Source organism: Citrus clementina, unplaced genomic scaffold, assembly GCF_000493195.1.
Source record: "Citrus clementina cultivar Clemenules unplaced genomic scaffold, Citrus_clementina_v1.0 scaffold_5, whole genome shotgun sequence".
Taxonomy (NCBI): Eukaryota; Viridiplantae; Streptophyta; class Magnoliopsida; order Sapindales; family Rutaceae; genus Citrus; species Citrus x clementina.
Window position 1 is genome coordinate 41,430,088 of NW_006262201.1, and position 23,918 is coordinate 41,454,005.

General features: G+C 35.1%; 5 protein-coding genes across 8 annotated transcripts; 3 read left to right on the plus strand and 2 right to left on the minus strand.

The window, feature by feature from the left end:
- The first annotated feature begins 545 nt into the window (after positions 1-545).
- On the plus strand, positions 546-6,389 carry LOC18040789 (beta-galactosidase 5). 2 transcript variants are annotated; one of them, XM_024183105.1, is made up of 19 exons: positions 546-944; positions 1,078-1,173; positions 1,279-1,391; positions 1,621-1,687; positions 1,842-1,934; positions 2,263-2,406; positions 2,533-2,621; positions 2,712-2,817; positions 2,916-3,003; positions 3,191-3,309; positions 3,427-3,591; positions 3,738-3,916; positions 4,104-4,213; positions 4,350-4,459; positions 4,607-4,735; positions 4,824-4,937; positions 5,027-5,229; positions 5,319-5,655; positions 5,778-6,389. In XM_024183105.1, the coding sequence occupies exons 1-19, from the start codon at positions 771-773 to the stop codon at positions 5,910-5,912; spliced, it is 2,571 nt and encodes an 856-aa protein (XP_024038873.1). In that variant the 5' UTR covers positions 546-770; the 3' UTR covers positions 5,913-6,389. The 2 variants fall into 2 exon arrangements, with proteins under 2 accessions (XP_024038873.1, XP_006435076.1); XM_006435013.2 differs by having other exon boundaries at positions 547-944; positions 4,625-4,735.
- Positions 6,390-6,475: 86 nt separating this feature from the next.
- LOC18040369 (thioredoxin H1) lies at positions 6,476-7,527 on the minus strand. The gene is made up of 3 exons (XM_006435012.2): positions 7,130-7,527; positions 6,900-7,022; positions 6,476-6,792 (listed from the first exon to the last, which is right to left on the minus strand). Exons 1-3 carry the CDS (start codon positions 7,214-7,216, stop codon positions 6,634-6,636), a joined length of 369 nt encoding a protein of 122 aa, XP_006435075.1. The 5' UTR covers positions 7,217-7,527; the 3' UTR covers positions 6,476-6,633.
- A 929-nt stretch (positions 7,528-8,456) lies between these two features.
- On the plus strand, positions 8,457-9,657 carry LOC18040368 (lon protease 2). The gene has a single exon (XM_006435015.2). The coding sequence runs from the start codon at positions 8,634-8,636 to the stop codon at positions 9,474-9,476; it is 843 nt and encodes a 280-aa protein (XP_006435078.1). The 5' UTR covers positions 8,457-8,633; the 3' UTR covers positions 9,477-9,657.
- Positions 9,658-12,120: 2,463 nt separating this feature from the next.
- Positions 12,121-15,261, minus strand: LOC18042969 (cysteine proteinase COT44). 2 transcript variants are annotated; one of them, XM_024184956.1, is made up of 5 exons: positions 14,653-15,261; positions 13,610-13,845; positions 13,268-13,441; positions 12,748-13,179; positions 12,121-12,485 (listed from the first exon to the last, which is right to left on the minus strand). In XM_024184956.1, the coding sequence occupies exons 1-5, from the start codon at positions 15,065-15,067 to the stop codon at positions 12,384-12,386; spliced, it is 1,359 nt and encodes a 452-aa protein (XP_024040724.1). In that variant the 5' UTR covers positions 15,068-15,261; the 3' UTR covers positions 12,121-12,383. The 2 variants fall into 2 exon arrangements, with proteins under 2 accessions (XP_024040724.1, XP_006435079.1); XM_006435016.2 differs by having other exon boundaries at positions 13,268-13,408; positions 14,653-15,260.
- A 4,067-nt stretch (positions 15,262-19,328) lies between these two features.
- Positions 19,329-22,536, plus strand: LOC18041812 (glucose-induced degradation protein 8 homolog). Of its 2 annotated transcripts, none has more exons than XM_024184642.1 (7): positions 19,329-19,698; positions 20,527-20,668; positions 20,923-21,070; positions 21,157-21,232; positions 21,339-21,450; positions 21,566-21,648; positions 21,898-22,536. In XM_024184642.1, exons 1-7 carry the CDS (start codon positions 19,666-19,668, stop codon positions 21,940-21,942), a joined length of 639 nt encoding a protein of 212 aa, XP_024040410.1. In that variant the 5' UTR covers positions 19,329-19,665; the 3' UTR covers positions 21,943-22,536. The 2 variants fall into 2 exon arrangements, with proteins under 2 accessions (XP_024040410.1, XP_006435081.1); XM_006435018.2 differs by having other exon boundaries at positions 19,332-19,698; positions 21,557-21,648.
- Positions 22,537-23,918: the final 1,382 nt, after the last annotated feature.

Genomic DNA, 23,918 nt, shown 5'->3' on the forward strand with positions numbered 1-23,918 from the left:
TCATGTGATATATGAAGACATAAAACAAACAGCGTGAGTGTGACTGCAGAAAAAAAAATTATTTTATGCCAAGTTTACCATCGTTGTCCACAACGCAAGTCTTCTTCTCCCATGTGGTCATTTTTTTTTTTACAGCAATAATTCAAAACATACCAAAATATAAAGGGGCCGGCTTGCTCCATAGTAGTGCATTCACATCAATAACTTATTTTTCTATTGGTTATAAGACTATACTCTATGCTAAAATAATTCTACCGTAACTAATGTAAAATGAATAATAAAAAAAAAATATACTTCCTAAAACAAACAATAAATTATGGTATAAAAAATTCCAACGTGTTGCGGTCGCAACCTGCTTTAAGTGAAAATCCACGTGTTCAGGTTAAAACTTTAAAAAATTCAAACAAAGTTGTTCAAATTCAAAATTTTTTGTTTTTCTAGCCTCAGATAAGAAAGATTAATAAAATAAAGCAATCAATCATTCGGGAAAGTGCAATTACATTACTATAATTAATTATTATAATCGTAAAATAAATCCAAATTCAATGAGCTTTCATCCTCTCTTTGATCACTTTAATAATTGAACACAGACATGGGCTCTATATAAATGGTGTGTGGCCAGCAGCTGTACTGATGAGTGACGGTGAACACAATCCAGTACAATGCTTGTTGTTGCTGCAGAGTTGCAGATCCAGTAACCCACAATCCACATTTCAGCTCCCTGTTTAAACTTCTCCCCCCAAATTAATTGTCACCCACCAAGCGGGAATATGGAAACTAGCTCAGTTTCCAAGCTACTCACATGGCTCTGGATGGCATTGTTACTGGGCACTGAACTGATTCAGTGCAGCACTGTAACATACGATAGGAAGGCCATTCTCATCAATGGCCAAAGGAGAATCCTCATCTCCGGTTCCATTCACTATCCCAGAAGCACCCCTGAGGTACTTGCTTCATATTAAGTTTCATTTTCACTTTCATATATACACTTTTTCGGGTTTCTGTGTTTTTGTTCTATTTGTAGTTTTCTATTTATGGTAATGTTGACAAAATTTATTTTTTTATTTTTTATTGTAGATGTGGGAAGATCTTATAAGGAAGGCTAAAGATGGAGGCTTAGATGTTATTGACACCTATGTTTTTTGGAATGGTCACGAACCTTCTCCTGGCCATGTACCATACTGGAACTTCATTTTTTTTTTTTTCCATTTAACAAAGCTTATACATTCTATTTCCTATTTGATTTTTATTCTTTTCGGGTGATTTTTTATTTTTCAGTATAATTTCGAGGGGAGTTACGACTTGGTGCGGTTCATTAAGACCGTACAGAGAGTAGGGCTGTATGCACATCTCCGCATTGGACCCTATGTTTGTGCTGAGTGGAATTTCGGGTACTTACTTTCCTAAATAGAAGATCATTTTTTTTTCTTTTTCTTTTATGTTTTTTGAATTAGCCTAGATCTATGTGTAATATATATATATATATATTTATCACTAGAGGTGCTGTGCTAGTATGGTAATTTTGTGGCTTTTTTTTTTTTTTTTTGTGTGAAGGAAATTTTCCTTTTGTATTGAGTGGAGTTAATATTTTGTTCGACTGGTTCACTTTGTTTTGTGCAGAGGATTTCCTGTTTGGTTGAAGTATGTTCCTGGTATTAGCTTTAGAACTGACAATGGACCTTTCAAGGTTTATTCTCTTTCTCTTTCATCTGCTCTGTGGAATTAATTACATGTAAAGGAAAAAAAAAACCTGAAAATTGTTTGATAGAAAATTTGGGAAAGTTGGAAATGCTGTTTTTGATTAAAAGCTAAATGTTTTATTGATTTTCTTGTTTCTGAAGGTGGCAATGCAAGGATTTACCCAGAAAATTGTCCAAATGATGAAGAATGAGAAGTTATTTGCCTCACAAGGTGGCCCCATCATCCTCTCTCAGGTGTGGGTTCTTGATATACAGCCTTTCTAGATTTTGAGTATGATGAATCATGTCTTTGTCTTGATTTGTTATGACATACATTTTTTTTTTTTCAAGCTAAAATGCTTGATTTGAAATAAGACCCTGAAAGAGATTACCCTTGACCATACACACCTCTAACATGGACTGTATAAAGGGTGCATTTGGGGCAGCTGTGCTGTGCTTCACCCCTTATATTCTCATTTTAAACCCATTAGAATATCAGGGGTGGAGCCCCAAATGCATCCAAAGTAATGAGTTTTTTTTTTTTCCCTGCATTTGATTTCTTCTTTAATTTGGTTTTATGTAGATTGAGAATGAGTATGGACCTGAGAGTAAGTCGCTTGGAGCTGCTGGTCATGCATACGTAAACTGGGCTGCAAAGATGGCTGTTGGATTGGATACAGGAGTTCCATGGGTGATGTGCAAGGAAGATGATGCCCCAGACCCAGTGGTTAGTTTTCTTCATTGAGTCTCTCTCAGTTCTGCTATTCACTTTGAAACTTGTCTTGATATGGGTCAAGAAACTTTTCTTACATTGGAAATTCTGAGTGTTGCTCTCACCAAATCTTGGGAACAGATAAATTCTTGCAATGGCTTTTATTGTGATGCTTTCTCTCCCAATAAACCTTACAAGCCTACTTTGTGGACAGAGGCTTGGAGTGGCTGGTAAATATCGGTTTAATTTATACCTTTAAGTTCCCTATGTGAATCAAGTTTACTCTGATTCCGTTAAATCTTTTTTCTCATATTGAAAAGGTTTACGGAATTTGGTGGAGCTGTTCACAGAAGACCGGTTCAAGATTTGGCATTTGCAGTCGCTCGTTTTATACAAAAGGGCGGCTCATTTTTTAATTACTACATGGTTGGTTACCGTACTTGATTTAGCACTCTGGTTAAATAGACTTCTTGTTGATTGCGTTAAACTCAACTTCTTAGTGTATGACATATGGCTTATGACAGTATCACGGAGGGACCAATTTTGGGCGCACTGCTGGGGGCCCTTTCATTACAACCAGTTATGACTACGATGCTCCACTTGATGAATATGGTAAGAAAAAAAAAAAAAACTCATTTATTTTGTGTTTGATGTCATTGAACATTGGATGTTTTCAGTATATCCACAACTTTGGCTTGCACAAAGCTTTGGGATTTAGATTCATGATCCAAAAATTATCGGGGTCATGATTATGTTTCAGGAATCTACAATTTGCATCTAACAACTACGCCTTATACAGGTTTGATGAGGCAGCCTAAATATGGTCATCTTAAGCAGCTACATGAGGCTATTAAGCTATGCGAATATGCTTTAGTTTCTTCAGATCCAACTGTTACTTCATTGGGAACCTATCAGCAGGTCAGCACTCAGCATTTTCTGATATCTGTAACAATTTTGTTTTGGTAGAAAGACTATCATAACTTACAAACTAGCCTTCCATGAAGAGATTCTGAATTCAGTTTGGTCATCTTTCAGGCTCATGTATTCTCTGCAGGGCAGCAAAAGTGTGCGGCTTTTCTTTCAAATTACAACACAAAGTCTGCTGCTAGGGTGACATTTAATGGCAGGCATTATAATTTGCCTCCATGGTCCATTAGCATTCTTCCTGATTGCAAGAACGACGTTTTTAACACTGCAAAAGTAAGTATAATCAGGCATTTGGTTGGCTATCCGTTTCAAAAAGTAATATTAACTTCCAGCTCAAAAACATATTCTGAGGGAAAATTTTGTTTTTCTTCTTAATTTTCTGATCAAGTTATCGCTATGGTTGTCTTGTGCCCATCTAGGTTGCAGTTCAACATACAAAGATGCAAATGTTACCAACCGGTTCTAAGTTGCTTTCATGGGAAACATATGATGAAGATATTTCTTCTCTGGGTGAAAGTTCAACATTGACAGCCATTGGACTCTTGGAACAGATAAATATCACTAGAGATACTAGTGACTATCTATGGTACATGACCAGGTAAGACTAATGTGTTATGAAATCCTCTGCTTATCTACTTTCTGATTTCCAAATAAAACTTGGTTTCTACAAAATAATATAAAAAGCTGTTGGATAATTACGTCGTTGGACTATGGTACATGTGTTTCCCGCCAATCTTACATTTGGCATTCTAATTTTAGCTTTTCTGGTTTGTTTTCCATCCCAGTGTTGAAATTAGTTCTTCAGAATCATTTCTGCGAGGTGGCCAAAAACCCACTCTCACCGTGGAATCAGCTGGCCATGCTGTTCATGTCTTCATCAATGGGCAGTTTTTGGGTATGCTTCTGGACTTTATTTTTCTGGAGCAGTTGAATTGGAGTGTGTCTAGCTGGTTAACTCTTCAATCATGTTCTCTCTTTGTGGCCAAGGAAAGAAAGATGTCCAATGATATTGTTTTATACTGAAATAACAGGGTCAGCGTTTGGGACAAGGGAGAACAGAAGGTTTACTTTTTCAGGACCAGCCAACCTACGTGCTGGAATAAATAAGATTGCACTCCTCAGCATAGCCGTTGGATTACCTGTTAGTTTACTGAACTTTTGTACAACTGAATTCAAGTGTAGCAATTTACTTTTCGTCAAAGAGCAGCTTGACTCTCTCCATTCCTTTACTCTTTAGGTCTGTTTGCACGGGACACAACTGAATCATTAATCATATATATTATGTAAGTCTATGGTATTATTGCAGAATGTTGGATTGCATTATGAGACATGGGAAACAGGAGTTCGGGGTGCAGTCGTGCTTCATGGTCTGGACCATGGAAATAAGGACTTAACATGGCAGAAGTGGTCATACCAGGTCAAGAAATATGCATAACTGTCCGCAGATTGCTTTCGATATTGTTTCCTACAATGCCAAAAGTTTTCACAGAGACTTTCTTGGGCAGGTTGGATTAAAAGGGGAGGCAATGAATTTAGTATCGCCAAGTGAAGCCACATCTGTTGATTGGACACGAGGCTCACTCGCTGCTCAAGGCCAGCAGTCTTTGAAATGGTACAAGGTAAAAAAGAAACTGGGAAACAGTTTTAACCAATGAAAACAAATGTTGCTTTGGTCTCTAGAAGCTAAATGCCAGCTTGGAATTTGCAGGCATATTTTGATGCACCTGCAGGAAATGAGCCTCTGGCTTTGGACTTGCGAAGTATGGGTAAGGGTCAAGTTTGGATCAATGGGCAGAGCATAGGGAGATACTGGATGGCTTATGCAAAAGGTGACTGCAAAACCTGCAGTTATGCTGGGACATTTCGCCCTATAAATTGCCAACGTCGATGTGGCCATCCAACCCAACGATGGTATTACCTTAAAACTAATGAATATTGCACAGATATTTGGATTGATGTTCTAGATGAGCCTTGTTCAAATAACGTCTTGGACCTTGCAGGTATCATGTTCCAAGGTCCTGGCTAAAGCCAACAAAAAATCTGTTGGTGGTTTTTGAAGAACTTGGTGGTGATGCATCAAGGATATCTCTTGTTAAGAGATCAGTGGCCAGAGTCTGTGCTGATGCACACGAACACCATCCCACCACTGATAATAATGATATAGAAAATAAGGGCAACAGTAATTCTACTGGCAATGCTAAAGTTCTTCTACAGTGTGCACCAGGTCAATCTATTACAAGTATTGAATTCGCAAGTTTTGGGACTCCTTCTGGAACTTGTGGGAGTTTTCAGAAAGGAACTTGTCATGCTCCCAACTCTCATGCCATGTTAGAGAAGGCACTTCCTTAACTATCCTCTTTCTCTTCCATTATATTTCCTGCATCTGGTTGCATTTCTTGTAAACATGGAAATAGAAACTGTTTATGGAGTCATTTTGGTAAATTTTGTTTCCTTGACAGGAATGCATAGGGCAGGACAGTTGTTCCATTTTCATATCCAGTGGTGTTTTTGGGACAGACCCGTGTCCTAATGTTTTGAAGAGGTTATCAGTCCAAGCTGTATGTTCAACAGCTGATGCTAACACTCAATCCTGATTCAATTCGTTGAATGATCCACTGCAGTCATCCTACACAGGCTTTCTTCAAGGTGACATTGGAAAACTTGTTATTACCACCAAATGCCCCAGGACAAACTACCAAGTAAGGGGATGAATGGGTATACATACAAAAAGTTGAAATTTGATTGTTTGAATACCATGCCGCCGTTATTTATAAGTTATTATCTATGGGTATTAGATTTAGATTTTGTTGTAAAATTTTTATGGATGATCTGTATTTCGGTAAGGAGGTGAGATTTGCACAGCAATGCTTCCTCCAATGTAGTAAATGTGGAGTTGTGTGATGCTAGTCTAGTAACTTATGTTATGCTCAAGCCACAAATAATCAGTGTTCAAATACATGCTAGAATTGTGCAGGAGAAAGGAAAATAACCCGGTTGAACCTTTTTAAAGGGGTAATTGGTGATTGTTGTGTAAAGAGGAGGTTATCGATTGAATTCAAGCTATATATTTGGAAGTTACTGTTGCTTCACCTAAATCAGTGATATCGGTTATTAGTACAGCCAAGAATATAAATTTCATTTGCTACTACAAACATGCCTACGAAATAAACTTTCAGAAGCCAAAGACGGTGTGGTAGAAGATTGTCATTTATTCATATATACAGGCCTGTTAAACATGGTACCATATTCTTACATTAAGCAACCACAAACACACATCTTACAATAAAAGACCAGTGAGATTCATGTACGCATCAATCAAGCATTAGCAGTAGTTGCATTCTCAACAGTTGCGTGCTTTTCGACAGCCAGCTGCAGCTCATCTTTCTTCGCTCCCACAATCCTCTGCAGGACTTTGCCTTCTTTCGTCAGTACAAAGGTCGGCATGGCTTCCACAGCCCATTCCTCAGCGACAGACTGCCAAAAGAAAATACAAATTAATCAATCAACTCATGAGTCACGAATGAATGATTGCATCGCAATTATTAATTATGGTACCGAAATGTGGTAACAGATTCGGTTACCTTCAATTCATCAACATCCACCTTCAAGAATATGACAGCGGGCAGCTTCTTCGCCAATTCACTCAAAATTGGAGACATCAACTTGCATGGCGGGCACCATGAAGCCGTAAAATCCACCACTATCTGTGTGTTAAATAAAGAAAATGGGCATGCTTGTAATTGCTCTGCTTAATTTTGACAACACACAAAAATGAAGAATAAACAAAGTGAAATAAAAAATATATATATACCAGTTTCTTTGCCGCAATGCCCTTTTGGAGCTGCTCGTTCCAGGATTCAACAGTGTGGCAGCTGATCACTTGTCCCTCCTCGGCCATCTTAATTATGATCACAAGTTAAATTACTTCTCTGTTCTGATTTCTTTATATTTGTTTCTGTGTTTGGTGACGGAACTCTTGCAATCTTGGATCTCTATAAATAGCGAGCAGCACGCCGAATGTTCAATTTGATATATGTATCGGAAATATCTATTTCTTGGTTATGAAGGGAGAGAGTTCCAGAAATACGTGACGCATTCTCATATGTCAGTTGTGTTTTTTGTGTGTGAACATCATCGATAAGAACACGTTGGGTTTCCAGGTCAAGAAGGTCGGCGCAGCGCAAATGACACACGGTTTCTGAATTCTGATGATGAAGGAGGGCACGTAACTGTGATGCCAGAAGAATTCGGACTCTTGTTGATGGGTTCAGACGAGATGAGCATGTAGCTTTAATTGGGTCAATGCTTTGACAGTCCATTGACCGCTGTAAGCATAGCCGTTTGGTTGGGCTTCTCAAGAAATTGTTTCCAAGTTAATGTTAGATTACTGAAAACGGCTCGACAATATTCTGATTACACCATTTTTTTATTTTTTGGGTTTTAAACTACCCAACAGGATAGCAAATAAAATGACCCACAGACCCAGTGGCCCGAATCAAGTCTATCGCCCAGAATTTTCTTTTCTTTTTAATATCCCCCAAAATTTTACTTAAATTTTTGTTGTCATTAATTCCAGTAACCTCTCATGCTGAGAAGGTTGTGAGTAGAAGTACAAATTTCAAGTATAGTTTATTGGTAAAAGTTAGAGCAAACCTCACAGCAAATTGTTGAATTTATCACTCATTTTAACAATTCGCATTAATAATTTGCAAATTATTGAATTTGCATATCTACCCTTGTAACCAAGTGCCTCCTGTCCTACGAAGAACTAGATTGAGTCAATAATCGCAAGTCACCATAATCATATCATATAACAGCCAGGAATTTGAATCTTTGATTTGCAGCAAATTGCAAACGTTGTTTGCAGCTTTGAAACCTCTCAAATTACACGATACAAAATTTTATTTTATTTTTTTAAAAATATATATATTTAGAATTAGAAATTTGAAAAAGAGACTCTCACCAAAACGAATGCCAGTGCCAGTGCCAGTGCCAATAGGACGAAGATCAAATGTACCACAAAATCTCCAGATAACTGAATTCCCAGTCCCACGTGGCGAAATTTGAAACCACACCCCAAAATTCCTCCGCATATTATCCACATCCTCTTAGGCTTGGCCACTAGATTTGTCAAAATAAATAAATAAATAAATAATTTTTTTTTCAGTTATCAATCATTCAGTCGAGGAAACCACCAACACAACACCTAACGCTGCTAACACTTGATCATACTCACTGAAATGGCAATCAACAGCGGCTGTGCCCTTGACACACCTTATTAAATAAAATTCCATTAAGCATTTACAAAAAAAAAAATGGCTCTCCCTCAGCTCATTCACCATCACCCCCCTTCTACTTCGTCTTTACCTTCCTTAAACCCTAACACTACCTTAAATCTTAAATCATACAGACTCTTATCTAAATCATCATCCACTCTTTTTCACCGCCGTAAAAAACCTAACTACCTGCGCTGCTCAGCTTCCTCGTTCTCCGAAAAGCACCACACCAATTCCCCTAAATCAGACGACGTCGTCGAGCTCCCGCTTTTCCCGCTCCCCCTCGTCCTCTTCCCCGGTGCCATCCTCCCTCTCCAGATCTTCGAGTTCCGATACCGCATTATGATGCACACCCTCCTCCAAACCGACCTCCGTTTCGGCGTCATCTACTCTGATGCCGTTTCAGGAACCTCCGAAGTCGGCTGCGTCGGCGAAATCGTCAAGCACGAGTGCTTAGTCGACGATCGGTTCTTCCTCATTTGTAAAGGACAGGAGAGATTCCGCGTCACGAGTGTTGTCCGCACGAAGCCTTATCTTGTGGCGGAGGTCGCGTGGCTGGAGGACAGGCCGTCGGGGGAGGAAGATTTAGACGCCTTGGCGAATGACGTGGAGACTTACATGAAGGACGTGATTCGGTTGTCGAATCGGCTGAATGGAAAGCCGGAGAAAGAGGTTGTGGATCTGCGCAGGAATTTATTTCCGACGCCGTTTTCGTTTTTTGTTGGGAGCACTTTTGAAGGTGCGCCCAGAGAGCAACAAGCGTTGCTTGAGTTAGAAGATACGGCGGCGAGGCTGAAGAGGGAGAAGGAAACTTTGAGGAACACCCTTAATTACTTGACTGCTGCATCGGCTGTTAAAGATGTGTTCCCTTCGTCAAGTTAGTGACGAATTTTAAAATGGCCTGCTTTTTGTTTTTTTCCCCCCTTTTTCTTGTTCTATTGCATGATATTTGTACAAAGACGAGCTGCCAAAGTTGTAAATTTTCTTTTTTTGATGTGCAATGTCTTTTAGCAATTAGATGTTCATAGACAGGTTGAAATTAGCAAGCAATTGATAATTGATATATGCTTTATTTCTTTGATTAAGTTTGTAGTTTTTAGTTGTTCTTGTTTCTTGAACTTGATTGCAGCTGTTCTACATGTTCGATGTTAAGTTTCAGTTAATATCAGTTACCAGTTACATTTTATGATCAACTCATATAGCAAGAGCTCAGTGTTTCATCTGCATTAATTATATATGTGTGCTATGTGTGTATTAGAGAATTGACCTTGATGAATTGATTATTCTGGCTTCAGTTTTCTGAGTTGATCTCTGAAAGTCAAGTATTTGTCTCTGGCATCTACTGTGTTGATTCGATGATTGTAGAAAATCCTTGTGATCCATTGAGCCCTAATTCTGAGTTTGCGCAAGACGATATGATTACATGAACTTAACTCATTCGTCAATCAACTCTCTTTTAAAAGGTGAATGGATCATGTACCAAAAGTATGTGAAAGATGTGCTTTATCACGCAGGGTGGTGCATTTTCTTTCATTATCCACTTGGATGTTCTGAAAATTGTTTACTGCCTGCAAATATGTTTGACATTTCAGGTGAGAATTTTTTTTTTTTTTTTTTAAAACCATTTGTTCAACAACTTAGATTGAAATTAGACAATCTACATGAATTATCTTTTTCCCATGGCAAGAAGTTATACTTGTTGCTCCACAATTGAATGTTTCTTTTTCTTATCTTTTTTTTTTTCCTAATGAATGATTGTGGTGCGTACTTGCCTTGCGGAGGTTGATGAATGCTACAATTTCTTTTTTGAGTGTTTCTTGCTTGTTTGTATTATTGTATACATTTGTAGTTTTTTTTATTTTTTTCCGGGTGCATCCGTCTTTTGATATGGCAGAACTTGGAACTCCTGCGCGGTTTAGTGATCGTGGGTCGTGGCCTGTTTCATAGCCTGAAAATGAATAATTGACTGGTGAATGAGAACTGATGTATACAAATGATTAAGGTCATCAAGCATGTTTACCCTGTGGGATGTGCTGCTGTGGCCTGTGCACCCCAGCGCTCGACATAATGCGAGAAAGAGTGAAGATTAATCCATATTTCGAAAAAAAGAAAAAGAGAAAATGCGCGGCATTGTTACTCAGGGTGTCGAAAGCCGGTGTCTGCCTGTGGATGATAAGAAAAACTGCTGGTACTTACTATCAGAAATAAAGTACCATTTGTTTCACAAACAAAAGATATGATCCATTTCATTCAATGACCACTAAGATCAAGATAAATGTTTCCTACTACCACCCACCAATTACAGTACTGAATACCTATTAAGGGGAAGCATAAATTTATAATTCAAACGGACCGCATGCTGCTGGACGCTGGTTACTCTTTGGATAATTGGAGGGGCAACATTAATCCATATTACAAGTTTACAACACACGGCAGAATGTAAATCCCAACAATCAGACGAAAGACATATTACGAGGGGTTAGGCTGTGGAAAAAAAATACTGACATGTTGTGTCTTTTAAGTATGTAATAAATATAAGGGAGCATTGTTTTTCACTTACAAGTTACAAATACTTCAATTACACTCCAGGTTACAGGGAATTACCGATGAAAATCATATTTATTTATTTGAATACAGGAAACTTATATTGTTGAGGCTGCCATAAGTAAAACAAGGGGCACTGCATTCTTTCAAGTTTCAACTTAAGCTTTGCGATGTCAATTGTCAAAGCCATATTGGATCCATTAACATTATTATGATTAACGACCACAACAACATGAAGTTCCATACTTTTCTGGTAAAATTTATTTGGAGGGGCATGGATGTGATTACTGATTATTGATCATTACACGAACGCGCGTCAATAATCATTACAATTGATTTAACATACCCTGTTCCAAGTGTTGGTACTTCTACAGTATTTAGGTGGCAATATCGAGTTCAAAACAATACCATTTTGTTTTATCAAAGTTGAACAAGCATTCCCATTGACAATTTGCGAAAGCGCCTAGCCCTCTTGCAGACATACTTTAATAGCCAATTTAACATAATATTTTCTCTACTCTATATATATAATCATTAAAAGAAACCTCGCTATCTTCGTTAAGTACAGAAAACCTTGGTTCTCCACTTATAATATGAAAACTGGAAAATCGTTGTCACAAATTATAATATGGACACTTAATACGGTTGGCCAATTCAACAAGCTAAAGAATTCTGTTTTTTAATTAAATATTTTGTGGTTGTTACGTTATTTATAACAAGATGAAGAAGAAACTGCAATATTGTAAACAGAAAGGTAAACAATCAATTGCACACTTGTTACATTAACAATGAAAGAACTTAAAACATTTTTGTCTCACGACTTAAAAGAATTAATTCTTTCCTAACAAAAGAAAAATAAGAGTCCCACGCTATGTGACTCGGTGTGATGAAAATCAGTGACTAATTCATGAAATAGTCGATTTTAATGATTCAATGCATTAAGATTATGTCTTACTGAATCTTCAAGATCTGCCCATGAGGATAAAGCAAAGAGAAATTCAACAATACATATAGCAATACTGGGATTTTATCTAGGCTGTCCTTACAACACGTTCAACAACAGAGAATACAACTACAGTACTACTACAACATTCAGAATTGTTCTACACCAAGTGACCAACCAATTACAGTCATCAAGAAATAGGTTTTGATTGTACAGAACATGAACTTTAAGCTAACTTTATTTGGCATCACATATAACAAGTATGGTACTAATAATGACCATTAACACAGATCCAAGTTACTTTATACAAACCAAACATCAATGAAGGAACTCCAACTGCCAAACTTCCATGATGAGCCTCTCATCTCAATTGCTTCAGCTGCAGTAACATTCCCTGTAAACCGCTGCAAGCATATTATGTTATATGTTAGACCATAGTAGCTAAACCTTGATGGCAGACTACCATAATTTTTCAAGTTAAAAGAGTTCACTATAATGTTTCAAATTAAAAGAGTTCACCATGTGTATTTGCAAATGGAGCTAATTCTATCATCATCAATTTTAGATAAAAGTTGGGCTGTCTAACTGGCAAGATCATACCTTGCCTAGCTTTACTATACCACAAAGAGCCTAATATTTAACGGTGAAAGAGAATTTTAAACTGACCGTAAGGCACTGGTGTCTGACAGAATCACAAATTGGATAGTTTGAGGGGCAGCAATAACGGTGATCCGAACAACACACAGCGGAACTGAACCCACAACATTTCCATGACAAGCATATTCCTAAAATGCTGCTCCCACAACAACAGGTTTCTCCTGCTGCACAATAAGTAAGAAGACTGCATCTTGTCGGACCAGGAGGAGGGGAGGGAGGTGGATTTTGGCCGGTCTTAGTCGGATATGAAGCTAGCATGTTGATACCACAGATGCCTAGTGAATTGCCAGTGTTACGTTGCATGTGCATATAACCATTCATTCCCCAACTTCTTCCCCACGAATTCTTAATAATCCAATAGTCTACTCCATTTTCTGAATCATATCCGACGATTAATACAGCATGATCTAAAGAAGTTGAACATGGTCCTGTGAATATCCCCTGTCACACAAGTACAAGACAATTTTAATTATAATGATGATGAATTAAAAGGAAATCTTATACATTTAAGATTGATGGTATGACTAACCGAGGAGTACAACTGAAATGCTCTCTCACTACCACATATGCCGACACTCACAGGCTGAGCTACTACAGCTTGAAGTAACTGTTTCTCATTATTTTCTGGCACATCTTTGTAACCATCAATTGTTACAATATGCCTATTCAACTGCAACACAAATGAAGTGAGGAAGTGAAGTACCTATCCGATCAAAGAGATTAAAACATACATAGTTTGTTATAATGAAGTCTACAACAGCCAAGTCCTAGATCCATGGGAGACTGTAAAAGAATTGATCTCCAGAAAAAAATTTAGATATATGGAAGTGATGGAGAAAGCTTAAGAAACTGAAACTAATCAACAATTTACCTTTTGCTTATTGCATTGCCCAGCCTGACCTCGATATGGGTAATCTTTTTCAGTGTCAATTCCATGGTTTTTTATGACAAACTGATATGCATAGTCCATGAGTCCACCCCCACAGCCACTATTATAAGATCTATCACAATCAATCAATTCTTGTTCGGAGAGGCTGACGAGAGAGCCAGTAACAATCTTGTTTATTCCTTCAATAGCACCTGTGGCTGAAAATGCCCAACAAGCACCTAGCAAATACAAACAACTTGATTTATTTCTAAATTGTATAAGAAGTATCATCTGCAACTTGTGCCCCGTAAAAGAAAGCAGAGCAAGATCTTCCAATACATAATTTGGAGGCATTAAACTGATGCAAGGGCACAAACCTTATATATATGTAAGCAAAAAATCTTCAATAAACTGAGCCACATCTTTGTATCTTCTTCTTCATTGGATACTAACTTGCTAACCAGTTTGATAATTAGAAACGAGAAACAGAACATATATAACCAAGTGAGGGGAAAACATACGGAAGTATAAATCCTAGGACTGAAGCCCATGAAGAATAAAAAAGCAAGACAAGTGAAAGTTATCAAGCTATATATGCAAGTTTTCATGCCACTGTTTTGCTCATAAAGCCAAATTAACGCATAGGAAATGGGTGAATATTCTTAGAGCTGAAAGATTCAAGCATGTCCAGTTTTCAAGAACATCAGAGAATACTTATAAAGCACTATTATTGCAGACAAAAAAACAATAAATAAGCCAGCCAGAGGGACATAAACCCAGGGGAAAGAAAGAAACTTGTATAAAGGTAAAAATGTCTAGGTACCATATTATTACTCATCTCTCAAGCTTTTTTTCAATCTAAAATGATCAAAAGTGAAACAATAATAGGGTCTTATTATGTCAAAAACCAAAAATGGATCAGATGCCGTCTTATGGTTAGAAGTCAAACTAATATATTGCACGTCAAACCAAAACTCAATCAGTCAAATACCTATAATGAAAACACAAGACAAGGTAATCGATGAAAGAAAGTTCAATAAACATACCGCAGCTCGCTTGATCTTTGACCTCAGTCACTGCTCCTTTCTTTCTCCAATCTATCGAAGCAGGAACATCGCGAAGGGTACCGGGCGATTGAACAGAAGCATTTCTCCTACGATCATGATCAATAGAAGCAGCAGAGAATCCTAAAAAGGATGCCTTGAACTCCTGGTGAGTGAGATCAGCAAAGGCATTGAGTGAAAGAGTAAAAGAAGAGTTGCCCATGTTGTTGTGTTGAGTAACAAAAGCGTAGTTGTCTTCGAAGATTTTGAGTCTTTGTTGCTTTTCTTGCTCTGATGAGTAGACTTTGCCATGCTGCTTGCACCAAGTTTCAAAGAGTTCATTGATGTCTGAACAATAATTGAGAGGAAGGCTAGACAATAGGAGAATGGAGAGAAGAAAGAAAGCAAGGGAGTTCATTGGTGAACTTGAAACTCAAACTGAAACAGTGACAGACTGCAGTGATTACTGAAGGCAGAAGGGCTTTTGGGGCTTCTTTGGAATGGTTGCCATTTTACAAATAAAATGAATGCGAAGGGCCAAGATGGATGAGAACACGTGGCTTTAATTTTCTGAAATGTCTCAATGGCTTCGGCCTCCATGTTCTGGAAACGTAAAGTTGTCTGACTCTCTTCTTTTTTTCTTTTTTTTTTTCCAAAAAATGAGGGCTGACGTGTCTCCACAATGTGGTTTGTTTGTTTGACAATCTGGTGAAGGATTAGTATATTTACACGAGACACGTGATATTATTATGGAAATTTTATATAAATGACTCGAAAATTTTTGTGTTTTTAAAATATTGGTCACCCTAACTTTGTGTTGGTTATATTTAGCCCAATATTTAATTTTTAGACCTAAATACCCTCAAACTTATCAACAAATTATCAAACAAACAACATTCTCAACAAAGCATCAAATCTCACTATTCTCAACAAATTACCGAAAGTGACCATCCTCTACAAATCACTAAAATCATGAAACAAATATAGTTATACATAATGAAAATAAAATCATCAATTGGAAAGTAAAAAGTTAATGTTAGTATTTATTCTTCACAAACATGAGTCTTTTTTACTTCAATTGTTTGAAAACTATGTAGGTATTTTGAGTAAAAACGAAATAGGAGATGAAACTAGCACTTATGTCACTTAATAACACTCTAATTCTTTTAATTATGAAATCATTATAGGTGTCTGTCACACCAAAATATAATCGGTACAGTGGCACAAGTATATGGTATGACACCTATCACGTCAATATATGGGTCCTATGAGTGTTTGTTACATCTAATTAGAGGCTCATTTTTTTAACTATATAATCATTACAGGTGCTTGTTACACCAAAATATAGTCAGTGTGGTGACACTAGTGTATAGTATGACAGACACATGTAATAATTACATGCTCATTTATTAATTGTGTAATTATTATTGGTGCTTGTTGTACAAAAAATACAACATTGGTGTAATGGGTGCCACCCCCACACTATTTCCAATATTTTTCTGTGTACACCTATTGCATCAAATTCATGCAAGAATGTCATCCCTTCTAAATAAAAACACAAATTCACAACAACTAGACAAGATCATCAACACGGCAACCACATAATACAAATAAATATTACAAGTCAAGATGCTTAATATGACATTTTATCAAACAAAAAATATTTTTGAGCAACAAATATTCAACTAATTGTTAAATTCTTAGAAATTTGATAAAAAAAATTAAAATACATCTTTTAAAAAGGCATTTCAACAAACACTTCATACACCATATTTATCAAATCTTAATTTCATTAAACATTTTTCACTCTCCATAAAAAATCAATCCTAATGCTCATTTGTGATCAAATATGCACTCAACTAAGTATTCTAATAAGTTTGATAGTAGGAAAAAAAAAACTTTGATGTCAAAATCGCCGAGGAAAATGAAAACAAGAAAAGCCACAGTCAAAGTGCCGGAAATAGAGCCGCATGTTATCGAAAATGAAGCCATTGTCAAACTTGCGTCATACAGCCATTGATTGTTGTCGGAAAAACACTCACTTGTCGGGACCCATCCACCGATTTTAGGAGAAAGAGAAGCTACTATTTTGACTGTTTGGAATGACAAGGGTATTTTGGTCCAAAAGGTTATAATTGGCTAGATATGGTTGAAGATGTCAAGGTGGTTCGTTTTGAAAACACAAAAAATTTTAGGTTATTGGTGTAAATTTTCCTATTATGGGCTCGAAGGCTCGATGCCTGGCTTTTCTTTCCTATAATATCTTAAGTGGAGCCTGACATTTTGGAAATAGCTTTTGGGCTATACATCATCCGCAAATTTGTAATTGTTATTGGGCCTTGGATGTTAATCCCAACATTAACTAAAAGACAATTTTTTTTTTTATAAATTATAATCAAAGCGTTATTGATATTTACAATCAGAAATTATTCGGGACTCTTGTTGACCCTGTGCTGGGACTTGAACCTTGAGGGTATGGGCGTACCAATAGGTTATGCGCTCATTGGCTAACTGAAACACAACAATTGATTACAATAAAATTACAATAAATTAATCGTATTCGGACCATGAAAAATCTTTTGATTTAGTAAATATTAATATATCAATAATTATTAATTTATGAAGAAATATTTTATTGTTTTAGAAAAGTAATCATGTTGTAGTACTTATTTACCTTAATTTAGTATTCATTATGCTTAATTTAAACAGTAGTTAATTATCTTTGGTATTAATTAGATTATTTTAGAGTTTTATTTTTATTTTATATTAAAGATGATATAGAGAACCTGTCTCGCAATTGTTGCAAAGCAGAAATACAAAATAAAGTTTCACATTACAAAAGAGTTAAAGATGAGATTCAATTCCACATCAATTTCAAGAAGTAGCAAACAAAACTAAGAAAATATTTTATAGAAACCACATGAAATATCATATTGATTTGGTTTTAAATTAAATAATAATTAATTTATATAGTAAGTGGGTCCTATAAGAAAATGTAATTTTTTAAAATAATATTATCTAATAAATTTATCGAATTACTAATTTAACATGTTAACCCCAAATCAGAACCAGTAAAATTTATTATTAAATAATTTTTTTTAATTTATCAAAATTCTTCTGCATTTAAATTGGATACATTCTTTGAAGTGATTGTTTCTGTTTGATTGCATTATTAAATCATGGAATTGGACTGGCCTATGTTTGGACAATAGTAGAATAGGACAAAAATTAAAAATTAATTATGCACCCACCCTAAAGTGCTCAAATAATGCCACAGCTGCTTTCGGATAAGTTGGCAGTGGAAGAAGTAAGGTCTCAAATTAATTAATAGCTATCTATATTATAAATTAATATTATTAAGAAATTATTTTAATATTAAAATATTTTAAAGAAATTAGATAATTAAATTTTTATAATTAAAAATAACTAAACAGTTATTTATAAAAACTTAATTTTGATATTGTATTTTAGTTAATAATAACATAAAAATTTATCTTTTGCAGTATAAAAAAAAGGTATGTTATTAGATGTGAAAATTATATAAATATATATTACTTAAATTTAATAAGTTGTTGATAAAATTTAATTAATATTTTGAACAAATTTAGTTAAATTAGTCATTACTTTTTTTGTTAATAAATTAAAAATTATAATCATATTCAATGCTATGCCACACCAAACAAAGGACAAGTCATTAAGTAAAGTTAATTTGATGGTATAGCACTACTATGGGCGCTTTTGTAATATGATAAAGAATATTTAGAATTAAAGGGAGATCAATTAAGAATTAAGACAAGTTTATAAATAGTAGTATTAATGTGCGTTGTGCACTATTTATTATTAAATAAAGACTAATATTGAGAAAAAAAGGAAAATTATCATTCGCATATCCTATATTTACTCTGTTATCAAAAATACTACAACACTTTGAGGGTGTATCAATCGTCTACCCTTAGTTGACAAAATGTATCAGTCGACCACCAAACCGTTAGTTGCCGTTTGAAAGTTAACAGAATTACAGTGAATTGACGATTTTACCCTTGAAAATTATCACTTGTATACCCTTAAATTCTCTTTTTATCACTTGTATATCCTTAAATTATCACTTGTATTATATGAAAAGACTAAATTACCCTTCTGACGTCATCATACTTAAACGGCAACTAACGATTTAGTGGTTAGCTGATACATTTTATCAACTTAGGGTGGACGATTAATACACTTTTAAAATATTATAGTATTTTTTATAATAGAGTAAACTAAGGATATACAAATGATAATTTTTCTAAAAGGGGTTAAAATAGGATTAATATCTATTACTAAGGCTCCGTTTGGTACAGTTTATTAAATAGAGCTTATAACAGTAGAGCTTATACCAATAGAGCTTTTGGACAAAAAGTTATTGGGTGTTTGGTTGTCAATAAAAAAAATACTTTTGAACCATTAAACTGTGTGATATTTTTTATATTATATATTTTTAAAAAGGCTCTATAGTCTCTACTCCAAAAAATTCAAATTTTGGATTTTTATTAGTTGAGGTAAATTAGTTTATTTAAGCTAAAAAAACTCTATTAAAAAAATAACTAAATACCATAAAAAAATTTAAAAAATACTTATACGATTAAATAAACACTTATGGCTCTTAAGTAAGCCATACCAAACGGTCACTAACACTGATACGTGAGGAGATTGAGGAAAGAAGAAGATATAAAGGCACGTGTGGAGGCGCAACGCAGACAGAGAAGAGAAGAGAAGAGAAGAGAAGCGGTTTGGGATCAAGATAGATAGATAGATAGATAATCTCCCAGTCGTTCCTTGTTCCTTTCTTTCAGATGCAAAATATCTTATTTGTACTAAAAAATCAAGATAGCCAAAACCTGGATGCAACCCCCGATCATCTACTTGATACAATTTGCAGAGACAGTAACGGCAGCCAGTCAGAATCCGCCACCTCTAAAAATCTTTATTGGTTTAAAAAATTAATTAATTAACTATCTAACTAAATTGTTTTCAATAATGGACGTTGATCCTCGTCAGTACGAACATATTGTAAGTCGTTACTTTTACTCTTTTTTTTTCAGCAATAATTTAATAAAATAATGAAGATTTTTGGGTTTATGATGGTCTAATTATTACTTTGTATTAATTTTAGTAATGTTTGTTCAAATCGCATGTGATGGTAAATTTGCTGACTTCTTGTTCTGGTTAATGATTGAAAGTTAGAATCCCTACTTTCGTGTTTATTGCTTTGCTTCAATTTGAAATACTGTTTACATTTTTATTTTGTTCTATCATCTGTGAATGTAGAGCTAGGGTCATGTTGCTGGTCGATGAAAATGGTTTATGTGGATTGCTATGTTATTTTGGCAAGTATTCGAAGCTTTTGAGAGTAATTTGTCGATATTTTTGAAACTTAGATAAGAGAAGTATGTATTTTGTGTAAATTCTGATAGTGGTTTATGTGGCTTACGGTAGATGAGCTTTGATGTCAGATACTTAGATTGAACATGGGACTTAAGAATTACCAATTGTGTAATTGAATCAATGTGTAACAAGACTTCTCAAAAAAAAAAAAAAAATACTTCAGATTATTTCTATCGATCAGTATTTGGTTGTGATTTACTGCTGCATTTGTGCCAGCGTAAGGCTTGGCCAATTATTGGAAAATGCCTTCTTGGTTTGGCAAGGGGAGTGTGCATAGGGAAACTCAGTGGAAATGTTCTTGGTACAGTCACTGACTTTTGCTCATGTCTATGTGCTGTTACCATGAAAAATTCCCATAAAGACACAGCTAAAATGCTTGTTAATGTATCCTTATAACCAGTTAATGTGGCATACTTTATCTCTTTGGGGTTTATCTGTACTTGTCACTTGCAGGCCATTAATGACAATGACATCCACAACATTGTCCTATCATATCTCGTGCATAATTGTTATAAAGAAACAGTGGATTCGTTCATTTCCTGCACTGGGATGAAGCAACCTGCTAATTGTCTTGAGGACATGGAAATGAGAAAAAGTAGGTGAAGCTTTTTCTTTTGCATTCAGTGCATTATACATTTATGGATTTGTCTGGCTCTGTCAGTTGTGACGCAATATTTCTTGCTGGGCTATGTGATTGTTATTCCTCACATGCTGCTACTGTATTGACAAATCAATTTACTTCTCCATGTGTATCATGTGTGCAGATATAGTGAGGTCTAGATCATTTCCTTAACAGATCTGTTCGACAGCTTATTAATTGTTAGTGCAAATTGCATTTGATTTGATCAGGAATTCTTCATTTTGCATTGGAGGGGAATGCACTCAAGGCCATTGAATTGACAGAAGAGCTGGCTCAGGATTTACTGGAGAAAAACAAGGACTTGCATTTTGATCTTCTGAGTCTTCATTTTGTTGAGCTTGTCTGCTCTAGAAAATGGTGAGTAAAAGTTAAAGGATATCTCCTGAAATATGAAAATTCAGACCGTTTCTTAATTTCATATCTTTTCTTAATGTCTATGGCAGCACAGAAGCTTTGGAATTTGCTCAGACCAAGTTGACTCCTTTTGGGAAGGTTCAAAAATATGTTGAAAAGCTTGAAGTATGTTTCTTTCTGATGCAAAATTTAAGTATAATTACTGTATTATTTATTTTTGTAGTTTTTCCAGATTCTTGTCAGAGAATGAACATGGTTTATTTCACTGTAGGATTTTATGGCTCTGCTTGCTTATGAGGAACCAGAGAAATCTCCAATGTTTCATCTTCTTAGCCTGGAGTACCGGCAGCATGTTGCAGATAATTTGAACAGAGCTATTCTTGGTTTGTTATTTTAGCCAATTTTTGAATTTGCTGGTCATTCTTAAATTACATTGTAATACTCTATATTTAAATCTGCCCATTTCGTTTGGTTCCTATACATTGTCAGCACATGCAGAACGTCCAAGATATGCTGCAATGGAAAGGCTGATACAACAGACAACAGCAGTTAGACAATGTTTAAGTCAAGAGCTTGGCAAGGTATTGAAATGTTTTTAAACTGCATCTATTAACTCCATGTTTTGCTGATATCTTGACTGTTTTGAATACTTCCGGATGACTTTGCTCTTAAATAATATTGGACCTTTGATATTGTTTTGCCTTTGTATTCCTTGTGGTTGAGACCACAGATGAGTATGTTGGGATCAATGAAATGGAAGAATGACAAATAATGCTTTTCGTTGATGTGCGTGGGTGGATATCTCACTCTCTTGATTTGTGCTTCTGTAGGATGTGCATCCTCCATTCTCTCTGAAGGATTTTATGAAAAGCTAAATTGTTAGGCATTTGTAACTTTGCTGGCTGAATGATCAAGGTCACTGAAGGTCTCGCTGCTGCTTATGATATTGTTGTACGGTCTAGTCAAGGATAGGCAGAATCATTAATGCCTGCATAAGTCTGAAAGTTGCAGTGTCAACCATATCTCATGTATTGGGCTGTTCCTGCACCTGGAGAGGAATGCTTCTTATCATCATAGGCCAAAGAAAAGTGCTCTCAGGTTATACTCAGATTGGCTCCGTTTTAGTGGTTTAATTGATCCAAAAGTGTGGCTTGTATATTTTTGCTTGATTATCTCAAAATGGGTAGTTATTCAAATTATTTTGTAGTGTGATCTCAGGTTTTGATTTCACCCAACCAAGGAATTATGTTTATCCAATGGTTTAGGGAGAGTTTGATCTTTATTGTGCTTGTGGTATTCCTTTGATGATGAAGCAAGGTTGAAATTGGGAGGGTATGGATCTGATTTTAGTCTTTCTCGTAAAAAAAAGTTGAGAAACTTGTAACATTTTCTCAGTGGACAAGTAGTTATGAGGATTGATAATACAAATGTGCACAATTCTACGTCAATTGATGATTGGTTTACTATTCTTCTCTTTGGTTTCTCAATACAATTATTTGCACTTCAATGGCGGCAAACATGTCCAGTCCACGTAAGCTTATCCTATCCAGCAAAAATACGCGCTGTGCCCGGCCCAAGATAAATGGCAGTATCTGACAACAGACCAAATGGACACTTGTCAACCGTTTGGTGCAAGCAAAATCCTGAATAAAAAATTTGAAGGGCTAAAGCTAGAGTGATGATTATTGACCCTTCATTTAGGTAGCGTTTACTTTTTGGATTGGATTGAGAATTCTGAGGTGTGGGAATCCTAGGATTAGGAGTGTAGAGTGGGAGTGGGAGTAGGTTGTTTACTTACACTGGAATGGAAGTATGGATTAGAGATCAGAATCTAATTTATGTGTTTATTTTGTCTTGGATTGGGAGTAAATAGTTTCAAATTATAATTTTATCCTTATTTAAAGAATTATAGTTTTTAATTACAAAACTAATAAAAAATATATTTAATGAATAATATTTATTTTATTATATTTGTAAATTTATTATAATTATTAATATTCTTAATTATGAACAATAAATTATTAATTTTAATACAAAATGAAACCTTATTTTATTTTATTTAATATAATTATATTAAATTTATTATTATATAAAATAATAATATAATATTATTTAGTACAAAATTAATATTTTCTTAGAATAAACTATTTATTATTATTAATATTAAATAAATATAATACTATTATTTTTAAAATAAATATAATAATATTACATTTATTAATTCTCTATTAATATAATAATATTATTTTAAAATAATTTTAACTTAGAATCAATGCAAATTATTATTTAGTTAAATATAATATTATTATTCAAATAAATATAATAATATTTATTTTATTTTATTAATTATAAAATATTAAATTAAATTAAATTAAAAAAAATAAAAGGGTAAAAAAGGGAGAGGTGGGAGTGGATTCCCACTCCCACCTCCCCCAATGGGAGTCCCACTCCCACTCCCCACTCCAAAAATGGGTGGGGCCCACGGAGTGGGATTCCCACTCCCTTCCCATTTAGAGCAAGTAAAACGCTGGAGTGGGAGGAATCCACACTCCTCACTCCCACTCCAGCAAGTAAACACAACTTATTTTTCAATCAACTCTATTAAAAAATTTAAATTATTTTTTCTCTCCCCTTACACTATGTCATGCTCAATATACCTAGAGATGGCAAAAGAGTTCACCAAATCAATTTTATATTGTATCAGGTTCGTGTCGATGGTGTCGTATCAAATTTAGATTTATCCAAACACGATTTATTAATAATTGTGTTAAAATATTTAGATCTTAATTCAACATGAAAAATAAACTGATTATTTAATAACCTATTTAATATTTATATATTTAATAAAGTT

Excerpts from the sequence above, each read along its gene's own strand:
- LOC18040789 (XM_024183105.1), top strand. The coding sequence starts at position 771 with ATGGAAACTAGCTCAGTTTCCAAGCTACTCACATGGCTCTGGATGGCA. Across the intron at positions 1,392-1,620 it reads TGTGCTGAGTGGAATTTCGG|AGGATTTCCTGTTTGGTTGA; the intron begins GTACTTACTTTC and ends TGTTTTGTGCAG. Across the intron at positions 4,736-4,823 it reads GGCAGAAGTGGTCATACCAG|GTTGGATTAAAAGGGGAGGC; the intron begins GTCAAGAAATAT and ends TTTCTTGGGCAG.
- LOC18040369 (XM_006435012.2), bottom strand. The coding sequence starts at position 7,216 with ATGGCCGAGGAGGGACAAGTGATCAGCTGCCACACTGTTGAATCCTGG. Across the intron at positions 7,023-7,129 it reads GCATTGCGGCAAAGAAACTG|ATAGTGGTGGATTTTACGGC; the intron begins GTATATATATAT and ends TTTAACACACAG. Across the intron at positions 6,793-6,899 it reads TGGATGTTGATGAATTGAAG|TCTGTCGCTGAGGAATGGGC; the intron begins GTAACCGAATCT and ends TTCTTTTGGCAG.
- LOC18040368 (XM_006435015.2), top strand. The coding sequence starts at position 8,634 with ATGGCTCTCCCTCAGCTCATTCACCATCACCCCCCTTCTACTTCGTCT.
- LOC18042969 (XM_024184956.1), bottom strand. The coding sequence starts at position 15,067 with ATGAACTCCCTTGCTTTCTTTCTTCTCTCCATTCTCCTATTGTCTAGC. Across the intron at positions 13,846-14,652 it reads CAAAGATCAAGCGAGCTGCG|GTGCTTGTTGGGCATTTTCA; the intron begins GTATGTTTATTG and ends TGTATTTGCTAG. Across the intron at positions 12,486-12,747 it reads TCAGACACCAGTGCCTTACG|CGGTTTACAGGGAATGTTAC; the intron begins GTCAGTTTAAAA and ends ATATGCTTGCAG.
- LOC18041812 (XM_006435018.2), top strand. The coding sequence starts at position 19,666 with ATGGACGTTGATCCTCGTCAGTACGAACATATT. Across the intron at positions 19,699-20,526 it reads CTCGTCAGTACGAACATATT|GCCATTAATGACAATGACAT; the intron begins GTAAGTCGTTAC and ends TGTCACTTGCAG. Across the intron at positions 21,233-21,338 it reads AATATGTTGAAAAGCTTGAA|GATTTTATGGCTCTGCTTGC; the intron begins GTATGTTTCTTT and ends ATTTCACTGTAG.